The 20464-nt window shown below is 43.0% G+C and overlaps 1 protein-coding gene across 2 annotated transcripts in view; it reads right to left on the bottom strand.

Annotated features, from left to right (window-relative positions):
- TBC1D9 (TBC1 domain family member 9) overlaps nt 1-20464 on the bottom strand; it is a gene marked incomplete at both ends in the record, with an annotated part of 113907 nt that overhangs the window by 54605 nt on the left and 38838 nt on the right. For both annotated transcript variants that reach the window (XM_080697371.1, XM_080697370.1), the window contains one exon: nt 11315-11425. In XM_080697371.1, coding sequence (XP_080553497.1) covers nt 11315-11425 — 111 coding nt within the window. The remainder of the gene's footprint in view (nt 1-11314; nt 11426-20464) is intronic.

Below are 20464 nucleotides of genomic sequence, written 5' to 3' on the forward strand. Positions count from 1 at the left end.
CTTTGCCACTAGTAATTCTAGATCTCTCAGAATGTCAGTCTGATTCCTGACAAAGGAAGAAAGGTGGAGGAGGCGAATGTATCTGCCGTTACACTCAGAACGCTGGTTACATCCCCTAGAGGATGAGAGGTCTGCTCAAAGGACCTAGCCCACTTTGAGAAAAGGATAAACAAAAGCCAATCCACGCCCCCTGCATTTTACTTCAAGGCTAAATGCAGAAGCTGCCTACAAAAGATGCTTATGGGGCTTTGTGTTAGAGCAACTTACCCAGCATGCACAAGGCCCTGGGTTCAACCGCAGCACTGTGAAAATATTTTTTAATAATTAAAAAAATTTAAAGGGATGCTTATGCAAAGGTTAAAAAAGCAGATTTCTTAGTGGAGAGCCGTCCTGTGAAAACACTGAAGAATAAACTGTCTGCTCCTCTTTGAAGACATTTTTCATGACTCATTTATTGGAGCTGTGGCCAACCAAGTGTAAAAGCTATGAGCCTGTACCACGATGTTGTAGTGAGACCTGGAACTCAGGACACCCGGGTCCCCTCTCTCTGCCACCAGCCAGTTGGATGACTATACACAGTATGCTTATTGTCTGCCTCGAACTCTGTATGAGTAAAAGAGACACCAATAAAAACAACAACCCTTACCCATCTCGAGTCATTGTGAAAATCACAAGGGAGAATGTCTACAGATACCCTTGGGGAAGAAGAAAATGCTTTTTCAATGCAAAGTACCGTGCCTCTTTGGAATATTTAGAACACAAACCAGTTGGAAGAGTTTGCAGAAGAGCTTTAAAGCATTTTCATGTTAAAAGTTTTAAATACTAACTACCATTTTCCTGAAGAAACTGGCCCTTCATTTTCTGTAAGCAGGTCATGACCATCACTACCACAAGAGCTGGGGCCATGCTACAGAGAGCGATAGCCCGGTCCAGGATGGACGCCAATCCTGTGCCCTCCGCCCGGGCTCCATCTGCACTGTTGGCGATGTCAGTGGGCTGCGTCGTCGGACGGAGGCTCGCCCGCTGTCCCCTGGGGCTGCTGAGCTGCTGCAGATCCACTGGGCATAAGTCCCAGGCTCTGATTTTACCTCTCATCCGCTCCTGCTGATGTCAGTAACAAATGTGCCTTCCAAAGGCTGAACCTTAGCTCAGCCAGGGCAGTGTGGCTCTTGATTGGTCTCTCATGCTCTGAGCTTTACCAGGTAATTGCATCACCTACTCTACTTCTGGATTCTCTGTCCCTCTGACCTCAGAATCCAACCCAAGCCCCTTGACTCAACCTCAGCAATCCTTGGTTGCCACGGGGAGAAAAGTCCATCAGCATGAGGCCCGGGACAGGACAAGGTGTCTTCAGCTTGGCACACACCACCTTCAAAGTTTTCTTCATGCCAACATCCATGTGTGTGCATCCCTGCCACGCTTACCCCGAGCAGACATGGTGGACGCATGCATATACTCATTCAACAAACATTGACTCATACCTTCATGGTATTATAGGAAGGTCTGCATGGCTGATGCATCTTCCCATCCCATCTTGAAATACAGTCATGCAAGCTGGGCGTGGTGGCGCACGCTTGTAATCCCCGCGCTTGGGAGGCAGAGACAGGAGGATCGCGCAGGTTCGAAACCAGCCACGTGCGCTGGCTTAGGAGACCCTGTTTCCAAATAAAAATGTAAAAATAGGTCTGGGAGTGTAGCCCGGAGGTAGAAGGGCTTCCAGGAACCCCAGGACCACCAAAAAAAAAAAAAAAAAAAAACCCGAAATACAGTCATGCATCAATAATGGGGCTGTGTTTTGAGAAATGCATTGTTAGGCGATTGTGTTGTTATGTGGACTTTATAGAATGTACTTACACAAATCGAGATGGTCTAATCTACTGCATAGCTAGGCTATATCATATACCCCACTACTAGACTGCACACCTGGATAGCACATTACTGCACTGAATACTGCGGGTAACCCGAGCGCCGCGGCAGGTGCTTGTGTACCTAAACGTGTCTAAACAGATGTATTTACATTAGCATCACCACGAATACTTGAGTGATATTTGCATTAAGATGTCATCATGGCTTCTTTACTAGGTGATGGGATTTTAATTGTGTGTGTGTGTGTGTGTGTGTGTGTGTGTGTGTGTGTGTGTGTGGCTGGGGATTGAAATCAGAGGTATTTTACCTCCAAGCTATACCCCCATCCCTATTTTTTAGGAAAACAGAGTCTTACTAAGTTTCTGAGAGCCTTGCTAAATTGCTGAGAGTGGCTTAAAACTTCCAATCCTCCTGTCTCAGACTTCCAAGTACAGGGATTATAAGTGTATACCACCAGGCCTGGCTGCTGATGGGAATTTTTCAGTTCTATCATAATCTTAGGGGGCCACTGCTATATGTGGTGCATGAATAGCTAACATCCAAATATTCTTAGTGAAGTTCAGGTTTATTACCACCATTGTTTCCCATCTGTGGTCTTCTCCACAGCCCCCCGGGACCACCTGTCACCCCACCCCCACCGCCCAACATTTCCTCAGTGGCTCTTTTCTCTACTGCTGACCTTTGGGAAGGGAACACCCACATTTTGGTCTTGCTTACCCCTGCTGGCCCACTCCCGTTGCTGTCGTGTGCACTGTTTCTGGTGAAGGAAGGTGAGAAGGAAGGTATTCTAGGGTCACCCATGGTCACTCCCCAATCTGTGTGTCAAAGTGATGCTCACTGTCTCAAGGTCTCTAAATTTCTGGCTCACTTAGTACTCTGGGCCTGATGCTGTGATACCAAAGAGTACAAAGAGGGTTTCTGGCTACAGTCAAGCCTAAGATTCCAAGAGTTCCAGGAGGCTGGATTTCAGACAAGGAAGAACTACTTATGTCATTATATGGAATGGTTATCGTCATATACTAGTTGAGTAAGAAAACAGTAAATGCTATCAGCCAAAGTGAACTGGAGATCTACAGCCAGCGGATACCTTTAGGGAAACGAATGGACAGGTAACTGTTGTACTTATATCAAGAGCAGAAGGGTGCTGTCTCCTAGGAACACCTTTTTAAACACACAAAGAATAAATAAAGACAGGTGACTGGCCCCTGATTCTAGAATCTAGAAATCCGAGGAGACGTATGAGGTAGGTCTGGAGTCCTACCCTCAACAGCTGAGACAAATTGAGAAGATGCTAATTCAGTAAAAAATATTTCTGGAGGCATTTCACCATATCTGTTCACTGTTCACCCCAGAACAAGGGGTCCAAGTTCCTTCTCGGAGAAAGCAGGGCCAATGTCCCTAAACAGTTTGGAAGCAACTGTCATCTCTTCTGGGCCATTTTTTAGGAACCAGCAAGACACTGAAGGAAACATGTTGGAATCTCTGAAACAGCTCACTTCTCCGGAAAATAAGTATGGGTACTGAAAACGTAGGCCTTAGAACTTTGTTTTTGGTACTGTTGTTTATAGTGAGTAACAGGAAGCTCTTTTCCCAGGACTCTGGATGGGGCTGGTCTGTTTACCCAGCGCTTTGCACAAGATGTGTTAGAGCTGAGAAGAAAAAGGAAGAGCTTGGCCATTGATTTTCTGGAAAGGCCTCATTTGCAGACAGACAGCAGGAAAACCAAGCTGGCCCCGTGTGTAATCACAGCTGGAAAAACAGAGAAAGCAGGAGAGGGGCAGCTGTGAGAACCCTTCAGGAAATGCCAGTCAAAGTGTGCTGATCTGGTAAAAATCACACCAACCCATGATGGGCTCAAAGTTATTTAGACATTAATTGCTGAAAAATAAGAATCTTCATCACAGTCATTTTTTTAGAAGATCAGCCGCAGGTCCTATGCATGCGTATGAGCAAAATGTAAATACTATCTAGGACTTTGGAAAATAGAAAATCGTCCTAGTCTAATTTCTCATCTAGTTCGAGATGGATTTTGCAGCATATGAGATTCATTTAAAATTAAACAAGAAAGAAAGAAAGGAAAGGAGGAAGGAAAGAAGGAATGAGGGAAGGTAGATAGCTTAAGATATATCCCCAAAGTGGCACATGCCTGTAATCCCAATATTGGGGGGGCTGAGATGGGAGGATCATAGGTTTGAGGCCAGTTTCAGCAACACAGCTAGACTCTCAACCACCTAGTGAGACCCTATTAAAAAATAAAAATAAAAAGGGCTGCAGGTGTAGCATAGAGGTAGAATGCACCTTTGTTAAATACCCAGTATGTATATATGTATGTATGTATGTGTGTGTGTGTATATGTATATATACATATACATATACATATACATATACATATATATATATATATATATATATATATATGTATATATATATATATACCCATAGAGCCGGGCATGGTGGTGCACGCTTTGTAATCCCAGTATTTGGGAGGCTGAGACAGAAGGATCACGGTTCAAGGACAGCCTCAGCTACTTCGTGAGACCATTTGCAACTCAGTGTGACCTTGTTTCAAAATAAAGAATTAAAATAATAGGGCTGGAAGCTGGGTGTGGTGGTGCACGCTTGTAATCCCAGCATTCAGGAGGCTGAGACCAGAGGATCATGGTTCACGGACAGCCTCAGCTACTTAGTGAGGCCATTTACAACTGTGAGACCCTGTTTCAAAATCAAAGAATAAAAAAATTGGGCTGGGGGAATAGCTCGGAGATAGAATGCCCCTAAATTCAATCCCCAGTACTGTAAAAAAAAACAATATATGACAGTAAAAAACCAAACAAAATTCCACTAAACCTTCTAGGGATTAAAAAATCCCTAATGTGGCTTTTTAGGTCCAGAGCAGGCTCTTTGGATCACTGAGCTCCTCCAAGGAGCAGCACTCTGAGTTATTCAAACAGAGAAAACCAAATGAAGAGGTCGTCTGCTTTGTAGCCTTATCCAAACACAAACAGAGCCACGGAGAAGATAATTTCAGACTTTAAATACTAAATGAAGGCAAGCGCCATACCTGGCACACTGGAGTAACAATCCCCTGCCAGCATTTAGAAAACCGCCATTGTATTCTCTACACTCGGGAAAACTACAACAGGTACATGCGAAAGACCAAGCCCCCGCAGAGTGTCGGGATTTGAAATGTGTTTAGACACAAAAGGGAAATCTACTTTTTCAAAACCCTCATCTACTTAAAATAAAACTGTAAACACTTTAAACAGGATTTACGCTGAGGACAAAGTTCTCTATTATTTGTGCTTACCAAGGCCGGGTGCCACACTTTCATTCCCCACACATGGAGCATAATCTCACAGCACGTTTGCTAATCGGGTTCACTTATAATTCCTTTTTTTTTTTTTTTGGTGGTACTGGGGTTCCTGGAAGCCCTTCTACCTCCGGGCTACACTCCCAGACCTATTTTTACATTTTTATTTGGAAACAGGGTCTCCTAAGCCAGCGTTCGCCGCTGGCTTCGAACCTGCGCGATCCTCCTGTCTCTGCCTCCCAAGCGCGGGGATTACAAGCGTGCGCCACCACGCCCGGCCTATAATTCCTTTTATAGCTGGGGAAACTGAGGCTTATACATGTCTATGAAATTAAATTCAGATTTTTTTTTTGTTTCTAAACCTTTGCAACTATATGTAACTATTTATATCCTCCTGATTTATTCTACACGGGTGGTTAAAAGGAATAGAAGTACGATTAACTTGGGTAATAAGGAGCCTGGGTATCAGGAAGGTGATATCCCATAAGGCCTCAGACGGCAGGGTTTGATGTTCAAAAGGTTTCAAATCCCCACAATGCCCCAGACTAGCCTTGGAACTTCAGGTGAGTCCCTTGACCTCTTTGGGCTTCAGATTCCTCATCTGTAATGTGCAGGTAGCAACACCACACTGGTTTGTTGAAGAGATTAAGTAAGATAATATGTAAGTCCTTAACACAGTCCTAGAACATAAGCAGTCCTTCATAGTTACTTTGACTGTGACAGCCATACAAGCAGAACACAAAACAGACCTCATCTTGAAATGTGAGTCAGAAAATATGTTTAACTTCTGACGTCAGAACACAAAGGAACCAGCTGCTCAACTATTGCCTGAATAACCTATATTTAGCAGCTACCTCAACGGCCCCAGCGCCTCTGATGTGTGAATCGCCAAGTGTCCACATTATTGCAGCAAGGCACGGCTAGAACAACCCTTTGCATCAGGACTATGAGCTCCTTACATAACTTTGCTTACGGTCTCTTAGAGGTATAACTTGCTAGTTGCTTTATAATCACTTTGAGAATAGAAAGTCCCGGGTAACTCATCGACATTGGCTGTAAGAATCAGTAGTTAACATCTTTATTTTACCTCAGGGCCCCTCTCCTGCCTGGATGGGAGGTATGTAAATATCCTTCTGGAGGGCCATCGGGATAGAGGTATTAAAATATACATATTCTTTTTTTTTTTTTTTGGTGGTACTGGGGTTCCTGGAAGCCCTTCTACCTCCGGGCTACACTCCCAGACCTATTTTTTTTTTACATTTTTTTATTTGGAAACAGGGTCTCCTAAGCCAGCGCGCGCGGCTGGCTTCGAACCTGCGCGATCCTCCTGTCTCCGCCTCCCAAGTGCGGGGATTATAAGCGTGCGCCACCATGCCCGGCAAAATATACATATTCTTTGACTCAACACATCTACTTCTATAAATTTATTCCAAGGTGATGATTAAGGGGATGTATAAAGAGGGATTTTGCTAAGGATAAATGTAGTAATTTCGGAGGATGAAAACCTCTTGATGACGCCGGGCGTGGTGGCTCACTCTTGTAATCCCCGCGCTTGGGAGGCAGAGACAGGAGGATCGCGCAGGTTCGAACCGCTGGCGTAAGAGACCCTGTTTCAAAAATATAAAATAGGTCTGGGAGTGTAGCCCAGAGGTAGAAGGGCTTCCAGGAACCCCAGTACCACCAAAAAAACCCCTCTAGATGTTCAATATCAGCACACTGATTTGATAAATTATGTTATATTCACAGTAAAATCTTGTCTCCCTACTATAATTGATGCTACAGGAATACATTTTATTCATATGGAAAGCACTTTCAGTATACCAAATACAGTTTTCATTTTTATTTGCTTTAATATGTATATAGTATAGGTACATATTTATATATAATACATATATAGTATATACATAACGTATAGTACATATATAATATATAACATATACATAGAATGCATACAGCATATATATAACATGTATTTACATATAAGTATGTTAAGTATATACATTTAAGTCTGTAAAGTGATGATTTGTGAATGCAACTATGGTTTCCTTCTTTATTATTTTTATTTACTTTATAATTTCTACAATAAATATGTATTACTTTAAAGAGGAAAAAAGAAAATATATATATATATATATATATATTTTAAGCTACTGTGTTTCCAAGGATATAAGAATAGTCCTTGAGGTATAAAGACCAAGAAGGGTTTTAAAAATACCTCCCAATTTCACATTATGTCTATCTCATGTGCAAAGCAGCCAGATAACCCAGCATTTTCTCTGTCTGCTATAAAGAAATAGCGGGAGCAGACCAATTAGCAATCTTTAATTAAACTCCAGCTTTTACCAGCTACTTGACTAAAAGAATGTTTAATCATAAAAGCCAGCGGGGCGCCACTTTTCAAAGCCCTGGGATGGGAGTGGGGCCCGGAAAACTTGTCTTGAGTCCCATGTAACTCTTTATGACTAGGAATATGAGCTTGGGCAAATTTCGCTTTGCCTCAGTCTTTCCCTAAAACAAGGGTTGGAAGAGGACCGGACTGCTGGATCTTTCAGTTCTGGAACTGAATGTGTAACTGGGCCAGATGAGATTCTTGAATCATAAAGCAAAGAAAAACTAAACCAGCTAAACCGGCAAAGGAAAACTAAAACTCATCACAGCTGAGTCAAGGCACTGCTTAGGGCTACTATCTACCAAATAATACCATCCAGATTGCCCTGGGCTGGGTGATTGTTACAGTGGCAATAAGTCACTGTAGGACCAAATGATTTCTCTTGCCTGATTTCATGTGAATCAAGTCTAAGGCAAACTATACAACTAGGATTTACAACTAAGACTCCCTGCCAGCTTGTAGAAGCTGATCTATGTCACAATGCAGAGGGTAGCAGCTCCCTTTAGTTCAATTTATGCTGATGATTAATAAGGCACTAGACATAGGAAAAGGTTTTATAATCCAATGGAATTCTACAGGGCAGTGAGTTTGACTCCATTTTCTTCTTTTTTCTTTTCTTTCTTTCTTTCTTTTTTTTTTTGCAGTACTAGAGATGGAACCCAAGGACATTCTACCTCCGAGCCTTATTTTATTTTTTATTCTTTATTTTGAAATAGGGTCTCACTGAGTTGCTCAACTAAGTAGCTAAGACTGTCTGTGAACTGCGGTCCTCCTGTCTCAGCCTCCCAAATGCTGGCATTACAAGCATGCACCACCATGCCCGGCTCTTACCCCATTTTTTGATGAAGTTTTTCTTAAAACATCAATTCATGAAATTCAAGCAAATTAAAAAGTTTTCAGCATATTTTCCTACAAATACAAACTTTGACATTAGAGTCACACACAGAAAGGGCAGCATATGAAAGAATCTTTTTAAGGTAGTAGCTTGTGCTCTTCAAATAGTCTCCTGAAAGAGCCAGTCATGTGGATTTTAAATGCAAAACAGGATATCATTAAGAGAACAGTTAGTGGGTGAATGGGACTTCACCATGGTGTCACTTCCGCAGTCTTCCGTAAGGAAATTCTGGAGCTATCTCCGTGAGTAATCAATACGTACAAAAGCTAAAACCATTCTGGGTGTATTTTAATGAGATCATGCGGTTGTGACAGGCAGTATTTCCTGGGAAAATGAAAGCATATCTGGGGTATATATTAAAACAGCCGTCAGAAATTACAGCCTCACATTCCTTTGCTTTGGCTCAGCAAATAATTCGGGTATAACTTAGCTTTGTGTGCAGCCCAGGTCTGCTCTGAGTTCCTCCATGATAAAAACAGAGCAAGAGTTTTCAGGCTATGCCTATGCTGAGTTACCTCTTTGTGTAAAGGAATATATAGCCATGAATTGCTCCATTTTGAGTACAAGTGTTAGACAGAATGACTCTGCACCTTATTTGTACACATCAACAGCCACCATCTGTCCAGAACAACCATGACATATAAATTGACACATAACTTACTTGTTCATGCTAACCTATCAAACTAAACCAGGAGGCATCTGAAATCATATACGATCACCCGAGAGAGGACCTTATCAACCTCACCAGATGTAATCCCCTCATCTAAGACCCATAGAAGGAGGAGCCACCCAAGACTGGACACCGCAGAACCCTGGCCCTGTTACCTGACCACTCCTTTCAAGCCTCAGAGACAGGACCTCTATTTCTCTGTCCCCAGGCTCCCCATGACAAGGACATGGCCCACTCCCAGCTGACACTCACCTTGGTAACTCCATGAAGCCAATTTCTTGCACCTTATCTGACCACCACTCTTTGCTTTTGGCATAGCGCCTTGTAACTCCGAGGCCACCTTAACCCTTTCTTAGTCTTTCTGTAGCCTTTATATCATTGCATAAAGTATGATGTGAAGCTTGGAGTGTCACAGAAATTAGAAGTCAAGATTGGAATGAAATAAAAGAACTTATGATTGTCCTGCTTATGACTACCAGGTGACCCATGAGTACTTGATGAATTGCATGTGTTGAAAGTGGTGTAGATTATGAATCTATCATTATTACATAAACTTAATAACTGTTAAAAGATTAAATTAATTGTTATTAAATAATTTGTGACACTGTGAAAAGACACAAACACGTTCAACATCAGTGGCATAGCTCGCCCATGACACTTTGGAACTCCAGGTTCTACTTCACACGGGTATTCATGGGAAGTCCTGCCTCAGGTCATCCCAAGAAAAGGAGGTCTGGGAAACATCCATAGCCATCAAGATCCTGAGACAGCCGGACGTGGTGGCGCACGCCTGTAATCCCAGCATTCGGGAGGCTGAGACCTGAGGATCGTGGTTCGTAGACAGCCTCAGCTACTTAGTGAGGCCCTCTGCAACTCAGTGAGACCCGGTTTCAAAATAAATAATAAAAAATAGGGCAGGGGGTGTAAACTCGGAGGTCGAATGCCACTGGGTTTCATCCCCAGACCCGGAAAAAAAAAAAAAGATCCTGAGGTGATATGATAACCAAGTGTCCTATGGTATACTGGTGGGACTGTGGAAGGGAAAAGTAACATTGGGGGAGGGGGGTACAAGGGAATTGGAAGAAACTATGGATTTTATTTTATAATAGTTTGTCAATATTGGTTCGCTAATTGGAACAAATATACCATACTAAGATTTTAATAATAGTAGAAACCATGTATATATGTGGGTGGGATATGGCAGCTCACTGAACTGTCTGCTTGACTTTTCTGTAACCTGAACTATCTGATCAATTTTGTGTGAGTGTGAAAGTAAAGTGTACTAATAAAAAAAATCAAGTACAGACAAAAAAATAAATTGTTCTCTGTCCTTGTCTCTCCTCTGGTTACTAAATAGCCACACCAGCTGCAAACTAATTACTTAAAACAATCTTGGCTATTTTTTATTTGAAGTTCTCGTGAGAGCTATCCAATAATAGCAGGATTGTTTGCTACCATTTAAAGCATAACACAGAGGGTCCGGTGTGGTGGTGCATGCTTGTAATCCCCGCGCTTGGGAGGCAGAGACAGGAGGATCACGCAGGTTCGAAGCCAGCCGCGCGCGCTGGCTTAGGAGACCCTGTTTCCAAATAAAAAAATGTAAAAAAAAAAAAAAATAGGTCTGGGAGTGTAGCCCAGAGGTAGAAGGGCTTCCAGGAACCCCAGTACCACCAAAAATAAATAAATAAATAAATAAATAAATAAATAAAGCATAGCACAACATAGCATAGGTTATGATCAGGAGAAATAAATGACGTCTGCTTGTAGTAAGTACTATGCCAAGTACATCTTGGTAGGTCTGAGTATCCCACATGTTCTTCATTTCCCAGGTTCCATTGCAGTTGGGTTGGGCCCATGTGACTAGTTCTAGCCAATAGAGTGTGAGCAGAAAAGACATAGGTGTGCTCTACCTTTCTACGTTTGTAAGTTAACCTTGGGGAACTTGAGATCCAGAGTGTCACTATGGATGGAGGACATTGCATGATCCAAACAAGTTTGAAAGCATGAAGATGTTTATTGGGTTAAACCATTAAACTTTGGGCTCATGTGTCACGATGGCTGAGGTCCATGACTCTGACATATCATATGATTGCCTTCAGTGTATGTATTCTTCTCCCTTTCTGGAACAAAGTGACTAGTCCCAAAGTGTTTCTGTAAATTTATATATCACAGAATACCACTTACCACAGGCAATGGTCCAGTAGACCAGAGAGTCTGGAGTCTGGTAGAGGATTCGGTAAGGGGCAACCCGGGCACTGGAGTCCAACACCACGTCAAGGGTACCAACCAGGAGTCCTGAGGATGGAGAAGCAGGGAATCAGGTAAGGATTTCCTCTGTACTTTCCCAAATTCCCAGAGGCTATAAGGAATGTGCCCTTCTGCTGGATCGCCCAAAGCCCTCTCTCCCACAGCTGGGCCTTGACAAAACTTTCATCTTAAAAATGATGGTGCTGGGCATAGTGGAGCACACTTGTAAACCCAGCATTCGGGAGGTTGAAACAGGAGGATCATGGTTCACAGACAGCCTCAGCTACTTAGTGAGAGCCTGTTTTAAAATAAAGAATAAAAATAGGGCAGGGGTGTAGCTCAGAGATTGAATGCCCCTGGTTTTCATCCCAGACTCATTAAAAAAAAAAAAAAAAAAAAAACGATGGTGCTGTTCTGGGTGTGGTGGCGCACGCTTTTAATTCCAGTACTTGAGAGGCTGAGGCAGGAGGATCGCAGGTTTGTGGCCAGCCTCAGCTACTTAGTGAGGCCCTCCATAATTTAGTGAGACCCTATTTCAAAATAAAGAATAAAATAGAGATGGGTGTGTAGTATGGAGATAGAATGCTTCTAGGTTCTATCTCCAGTACTGCAAAAACAAAACAAAAAGCATGATGGTGCTGGCTCTAATTCAGCCACTGAGCCTGCCACCTACTTGTGAGAAATACAGATGCCCAGTATATCTGTGTCGCTTAAGGAAACCTGTGCCCCTTATGAAGAGGCAGCACCTTCTCTTTCCTGCAGGCAAGCTGACGAGGGAAGGAAATTAAGAAAAAACAGCGGCTCAGAACCCAAAGTTGGAAGGCGCCTGTGAGGAGAAGTCTGCCCAGATGTTCTGACCAGGGAGCCCCAACCAGCGCAGGAGATGTGCAACCCTGTTTCTTGGTCAAAAACCCTGTCCAATATTCTAAGCCAAGCTACCCAAAAGGATTCTGACAGCTGTGAAGTGGGAGCTGTCAGCAGTGCCAATTTCTCTTTGAACTATCTTTCATCCACTGTGTCCCTGCTAGGAAGGTGGGTCTTCTTTATCCACTGTGAGCAGCATTAGACATCGAACATTTTCTACACTCTTCTCAAGTAACATGGACAGACAGACAGACAGATACAGACACACACACACACACACACACACACACACACACACACACACATTCTGCAAGGTCTAATAAACTAGATCTCTTGCTTGGCAGGACAAATTCAAAATAGTTCTGCTGTGGTTTGGACAAGTGGCACCAGAAGTCTATGTGCTAATGGCTTGGTCCTCAGGGTGGTGCTAGTGGGAGGCTGTGGGAGTTTTAAGAGACAGAGCCTCGTGGGAGGTCTTTAGGTCATTTCAGGGATGCCCTCAAAGGGGATTGTGAGACTCCAGTCCTTCCACTTCTCTTCTCCCTCCTGACCATGGGGTGAGCAGCTTCTCTGCTATAGGATCCCTGCCATTAGCATCTGACACCTCTAAAAGAGGGCCAAAGCAATGGGGTCCACCTAATCTTGGATGGGCATCTCCAGTTAATTAAAACTTTCCTCTTCAAAGTTAGTTATCTCAGGTGTTGTGTTATAGTAACATAAAACTGGCCAAAGCAACTCCCATAATTAGTCCAAAGGTACATAGAGAGCTCAACACAGAGCTAGACTTGGGCCCAGAAGGACCAATTAGGAACTCAGACCATTTAAGTAATCCTAGGGCTTTATTTCCAAAACTGGTTTTCTAATTGCAAAATGGAGACAATATCACTACCACAGGATAGAAGACTGAGAGAACAGGACTTAGAGGAGTGAGGCTGTTTGGAAAGAGGAGTTTGGAATGTGGGATTAGTTATCCTTACTGGAGCCCGCCAAGACATTTCTTTTTCTTCTTTTCTTTTTTTTTGGTGATACTGGGGTTCCTGGAAACCCTTCTACCTCCGGGCTACACTCCCAGACCTACTGTATGTATGTATGTATGTATGTATATATATATTTTTTTTTCAAGTTTTTTATTAGTGCATTTTATTTATACATCATAATGGGGTAAAAAACTTGTGTAGACATAAATGCACACATCATCCAGCCAGCCCCCACCCAGTGCCCACCTCTCTCCCTCCCCTTTCCTCCTCCCCATGCTTGGATTAGTGGTTGACTTCGATATGAATAAGTACATCAGGTGCTTTAAAGAGTTTCCCTCGCATCTCTTAAGCCAGCGCGGCTGGCTTCGAACCAGCGCGATCCTCCTGTCTCTGCCTCACAAGTGCGGGGATTACAAGCGTGTGCCCGCCATACCCGGCTGAGACATCTCTTTAACTTTCCTTTTCCTCTGACTGTGGGTTCATTAGGGATGCCTTGGGATGCAATGATGGTGGCAGATACTGGGAGGAAGAGGCTACGGGCCCACTGACTCCCTTCCTCTCCCTTGCTCTCCCAAAGTAAACAGCCCACTAGAAAAGCCTCAAGCTCAGGGCCTCCCATAACAGCCTCTCAAGAGATTCTATTAAATCAGAACTACAAATTCTGCCTAGAATGTCACCATCAGTATCTCTGGACGCATGGTTTGCATCTCACCATACTGACTACCAGCTTGACAGGCACCATCCAGGGAAACCCACCTTCCCTCCACTCTGTCATCCTGGGGCGGCAGAAAGCGCTATGTACTTGTCAACTCACTCCGACAAGCACAGTTCTGGCCCTGACTCTGCTAAAACCAATTCTGAGGAGGGGACAGGACCATTTAACTTTCCATCCTGTTGATTTCCTTAGTTGTAAAGTGTTCGTGATAGCGCTTGCCTTCCTGGACTACGGTTATTAATGAAGAAGCACAAGTGAGGTAGACCACAGGCAAGACCTACGGTTGTCCTTGGTCTCAGTCAAGAGCCAAGCATCTATTTACATTCCCCTCAAACCACGGTGACCGTTAGCGGACCTGAGCACACCAGAAAACAAACAAAGATTTGCCGAAGTGAAAATTAATGCATTTGCTTTGCCTGTAGGAAATACATTAAAAATACAATTCTTAGAGTTTGTAAAGTTTCCCAGGAACACAGATTTCCACAGAACGCCACACACACACGTGCGAGTCTGTTTGCTTTGTGACTTGGATTTACTAAAACACTCTCTGATTACTTTCCATTATCTACAGATGGAAGAGTCTATTAATAGAAAAAGCAGAAAAGAGCACTGGCTGAGAAGACTGGATTCCCTCCTCTGTTAACCAAAATCATAAACATGTCAACAATCATGTTAACTAGAAAGATAGATGCATTGCTCACGAAAACTGAGTGTTGGCAAGATTTCTTTCTTCTTGAATCAAGAAAAGAAGGAATGAAGGGAGGGAGGAAAGAAGGAAGGAAGGAAAAGAGAAAGAGAGAGAGAGAGAGAGAGAGAGAGAGGAAGGAAGTAAGTAAGTCAAAACTACTGATGGGTCATATACATTGGTAGTAAGGCACAGGATTCAGTCTGGGGACAAGAACTGCAGTCAAGGGTTCGTGCGGTTGAATTAGCCTCTCAAAGAATGTCATAGTAGACAGAGACTCTTCCAAGACTGAGAAAAATTCACCTAGCACTGCAATGGACATAGGCTGCACCAGATTTGCCACTGCTCAACTCCCTGCCTCCCTGAGCGTCAGTTTCTCCATCTTTACAGGTTCACTAAACTTTTATGCTCTGTAACATAAAAGAAGGAAGTCTCCTAAAAAAGGCCTGATCCAAGCCACGTATCTCGATCACTATAAACGATCCCAATAAATATCCATCTCCAATATCCATTATTCTAATTAACAAAACCTGTCATATCAATCGGAGTGAAATAAATAAAGAAACCATAAAAGAAAATAATCCCAAATTGCTTGACTTAGACTCCCTGGAGTGAGGGCTTCCGATTAGAAATGCCAGCTCACCAGCTCTGAGTATGCATGGACAATGGACACCATCAACTTCACTAGACCGTCCATGAAAACTTAACTTCACTAGGACATCCATGAATACATACATAACACCGGATCCGTGCTGAAATGTCTCAAAGTACATTACAGTCAGTATAATCGTGGCCTTCTCATATGAGATTAAATGAAGTTAGATTTTTTCATGAAAAATGTAAATCGCTAGAGATGCCCAAACAGGACATCATGCTATGAGCCGAGGTATGCAGCTGGCCAATCTAATCAATAAATACTTGCTTTGTCTGATAGCCCAGAATGCTGAGCCCTTTCAAGCCTTTTCAGAGTGATCAGGATTCTCTTTCCATTTAGGACACCGTGCTCACCTGTCCACTCAGATGACAGATTCCTAATGATTTAGTGCCACCTCGCCTCTCTAACCCTTTCTGCTTCTGTGACGACTACTACATTTATATAAAATTATTTGCACATCTTGCCTTCTTCTATTTATTCTCTCTAGTCTGGCAACTCCTTGATGGCAAAATCTAAGCATTATTTTTTTGGACTCAGAGGCCCGGCCCTTTGCTTAAAGGTCAGTAAACACTGAATACATGTTTGAGGAAAGGCAAATTAGGTATTACTCAAAAAATCTAAACAATAAATTACTATTGTTTTATCTAAGCCCAGAAAATACTCTTCCTGTACTTATTCTCTACCCATAAAGAATGCAGAGAGATGGGAAATCTAGTCTAGGAAATTCAAAAACAAAAGCAGCAACCAGGACTTTCTTAGAAGTCTTATTACTCATAGCTCTCAAATGGTGTCAAAATACTGAGCTTTCCATAATTTCCCACACAAAGCACTGTTTCCACAGCTGCTCTACTCAGCTATTTCTGGTGTTAAACAATCTCTGATCGCCTGAGATAACTAAATCAAATTACGGCCCTCAAAATAACTCTCGCTTGCATCTACCTATTACGTGAGTTTGGAGGCATCGTGTAATACCAACGTGCCGTTTTCAGAGAGTCAGAAAATCCTGCCGAAGGGGCACATTTCAGCTTCCTGTTGGTGGTGGGTGCTGGGGGTGTGTGAAGAGAGCATCTCCTCCGCACATGGGGCGCTGGCTGGGACTGGTGCCGGCCAGGAGTTCTGGGAGGTGGTACAGATGGAGGCGGTGCTGGGAACATAGGAAAGTGCCCACAAAATTGACCCATGCATCCAAGGATGATCATGGACAGATCCTTAAGATCACTTGGCCACCTGCTGTTCCTCCACCCATGAAGCTAATGCGCAGGGGCGTGGCTCAGCCTTGGCTCACATGCTAACTAGTTTTTAAATCTCTCTATACCCCTTGCTTCCTGACACAGAAACCTCCCCCAAAGAATGCCTGGTGTGTACTAAGTACTATTGTTTCATACAATATTAAAACCATAGGAAACCACAGGAACCCACAGGAAATTACAAAATGCATGTACCGGCACTCTAGTTTTAATATTTTGCCTTGTCTGCTTTGGATCTGTATTTTAAAAGAAAGATGGCATGAAGGTTCATTTGTCTTCCCTCAACCCTAGCTCCCTCTCTCTATTAACCATTCTCAAATTGTATTGTAGTCTTCCCATGCAGGTCCTTACACTTTTTTTTTTTTTTTGGTGGTCCTGGGGATGGAACCCTTCTACCTCTGGGCTACACTCCCAGACCTATTTTATATTTTATTTGGAAACAGGGTCTTTCAAGCCAGCGCGGCTGGCTTCGAACCAGCACGATCCTCCTGTCTCCGCCTCCCAAGCGCGGGGATTACAAGCGTGCGCCACCACGCCCGGCGGGTCCTTATACTCTTCTTGCCTCATTTGTCTGTACGTGTATTAACACCAATGAATGAGAGTAGATATTGTATAACTCGTTTGGACAACAGTATGTTTACAAATGTACTTATAAATCCGATAGATCCACCTTAAAAGTCGTGCAACATTTTACTGGATAAATATACTATGGAACTTACTCGTTTTCCTAGTAAAAAGGATTTAAATCCATCCTCAATTTTTTTGTTCTATAATAGCCACTAGAATTATATTCTAGATGCCTACATCCTTAAGCACATGAGCAAATTTCTTTATACAGAGGTTGTTGGATCCCAGGAAGAGAGTATATTTTTAATCCTTCTTAGATAGAACAAAATTGATCTCCAAAGTGGTTGTGCCAATTTACACAGGCAGGAGAGTATGAGAGTGCATTTCTCCACTCCAACATCTCCAACATTTGGTATTACTAGGTTTTAAATTTTAACCAGTCTCAAGGGTGGACATGGTCTCTACTTACTGTTTAAAATTGCAGTTCTGTGATTATTAGTGAGTTACAGCATCGTGTCCCGTTTCCTGCCATGCCAGCTTCCATTTCTGTGTGCCACCTCCCTTTCCTATTGTGCTGACATTTACTGAGAGCTATGGTTAGGCATTCAGAGTTTATTTACCATTTAGAGGCTTTCACTAATATTGATGCTAGATTATTTTTTCACGGTACTGGGAATGGAACCCAAGGTCATTCTATCTCCAAGCTACACTCCCAGCCCTACTTTTTATTCTTTATTTTGAAACAGGGTCTCACTGAGTTGCAGAGGACCTCACTAAGTAGCTGTGGCTGGCCACGAACTGCGATCCTTTAGTCTCGGCCTCCCAAATGCTGGGATCACAAGCGTGCGCCATACCTGGCTTTATGGTGGATTTGGACTCATTTCCAAAGCTACTCACTTAGCTCCCTAAAGCCAGAGAACCAGCGTACTCAGACCTACTTCTTTATATGTCTTTATAAGCTCAAACACTTTGCATTAGTATGTGAAACCCCCTCCCTGTGCCTCACTCTGAGGTCCGGGAGGAAGGGAAGTTTCTCTCCGTCACCAGCGCTCCATCTGTTCTCTGTCTGCTGATCCCTAGATGTAACTGCTACACTCCCTGGAAACCTTAGCACTTATGTGGGTTACATGACACTCAGCAGAAAGTAATTAAAACAAAAACATCCAGAAACGGCTGCAGACAGCTATACAGACTAGCCACAAGAGGAATTTTATACTCCTTCTAACAAGACATGATTTTCTTTTTACATGCCATTAAGGCTTTACGCACAGCATTTCACTTGATCTGAAAGGCCCTTCCTTCCTTCCTTCCTTCCTTCCTTCCTTCCTTCCTTCCTTCCTTCCTTCCTCCTTCCTTCCTTCCAGTAAACTTCCTTCACACACACACACACACACACACACACACTTGTATTGGTGCACTATAGTGTCACAGCATAGTGTAATAGTGTAAATTAGTGATAGTGGCAAATTGCACACAGCCCTCGGTGGTCTTTCCCTGGTTCCCTCCCCATTCTCTCCCCTTTTCCTAGCAAACTCTACTTCCTGCAATGCCCAGGTCACAGCTCGGCTTAGTCATGGGTCCCCACCCTCCCCCAGCATTCTCCTTCTGCCCTCAATACTGAACCCCAAACATCTCCTGGCAATTAACTATCTGTCCTCTTTTCTGGGTTCTGTATATTACCTTGCACTTTATATTATTAAATTAATTAGCACATTGTTGCCTACTTTAAAAAAATGAAAGAACTCTTTTCTTCCAGGAGACTGTGAGTTCTTCGCGGGTGAGCACGGCCTTTATTTATCTTGGAACTCCCAAAGTCTACAATAATGTGCAGCACATTATGCTGAAAATTTATGGCATGGACCACAAAGTTTAGGGAGAAACCAAGGACTAGTAACAAAGATTATTCATCTTTCTACCAAGTTCTCAATATAATAAATACATCTAGCAAAGATGCCTTAAAAATTAAAATTCTCAATCCAAATCAAAGGAGATCAAACAGTAAGAAGGCTAAACCCCATCTCAAAGAGTTTTGAATTCAGACCCATACCTGAAACTTTGTACTTTGAGAAATCGATTTTTCTCCAATGTGCGAAGTAATTCGTCACTCAAGTTTGAGATTTATCTGTGATTAAGTTGGATCAAAAGCAGGATATTTAGAAAAAAGACTAGCCTTCCTGTTCCCCTACTTTTGGGAAATAGTCTACAGATTAGTGATTGTTACCTAAAAATATCAAGAAAACCCTTGCCGGGCGTGGTGGCACAGGCTTGTCTTCCCAGCATTCCGAGGCTGAGACTGGAGGATTGCAGTTGGTAAACAGCCTCAGCTACTTAGTGAAGCCCTCTGCAACTTAGTGAGACCCTGTTTCAAAATAAAGAATAAAAAATAAGGCTGAGGGTGTCGCTCAGAGGTTGAATGCCCCTGGGTTCCATCCCCAGTACTGCAAAACAAAAAATAAAAAAAAGAAAACCCAAAGATTCAATTAGCTGGTTGAAATGCTTGTACCATCACAGAGTCTGGTGAACCCTGTGTTTGCACACCATGGTGCTGGGAGGAAATGAAGAAGGACTTGTGTGCAGCTGTGAAGAATAAGGACCTGCCCGGCGGGGGTCATCAGCCTCCTGACACTAAATGCACCTCGGTTCCCATGGTCACCATGAACAAGGGCAGGGCTGGGGTTGAACAGCTACATTATGCATGCAAGAGGAATACAGGAGACAGCCATCCTCTGTGTAAGGAGGTGTGGGATTTGGGAGGCTGGGAAAGGTGTCTAGGCAGGAGACAGGGATGATGTATTTTCCTCTGTTTCTCAGCCTCAAATAGTATTATAGTCATTCTCAACCTAGGTATTACCTGACATAAAGGGAAGAGGTTGTAGTAATATGGATAGGCATGAGACTACTTCCAAGACTAGATTCTACCTTCAGTGTAGAACAGTCTGGGAGTATTTTATTTTCATAAGTATTATTCTTATTGGTTCTGGCATCTTTGGGTAAAAATGGTTTCCCAACAAGCCTGCTCAGACATGTTGGTGTGAACAAGCCATCGATCACTGTTCCTCAAGACACGATGCCAGCTCCACCCGTGTCATGATGGCTTCAGGATGACACAGTCCTCGGGAAAAGGAGTCATTCACGCCACGCACACTCAGGGAATCATCACTAGTGGTGGAAAGACGAATTGACGAGAAGTCCAATAGTTTAGCAAATACATTGCTAACTGCCTCAGTTAGGACAGTGGTTCTCAAACTACTCATGGTTACGAATCAGTTGTTTGTTTTCAAAACACCAGTGTGTTTCATACTGATACTCCTATAAGATATAGCAAAAATAAAATACCATATATATGATATATATAATATATAATATACATATTATAT

The sequence above is a fragment of the Muscardinus avellanarius genome (genome assembly GCF_963383645.1).
Source record: "Muscardinus avellanarius genome assembly, chromosome: 6".
NCBI classification, from domain to species: Eukaryota; Metazoa; Chordata; class Mammalia; order Rodentia; family Gliridae; genus Muscardinus; species Muscardinus avellanarius.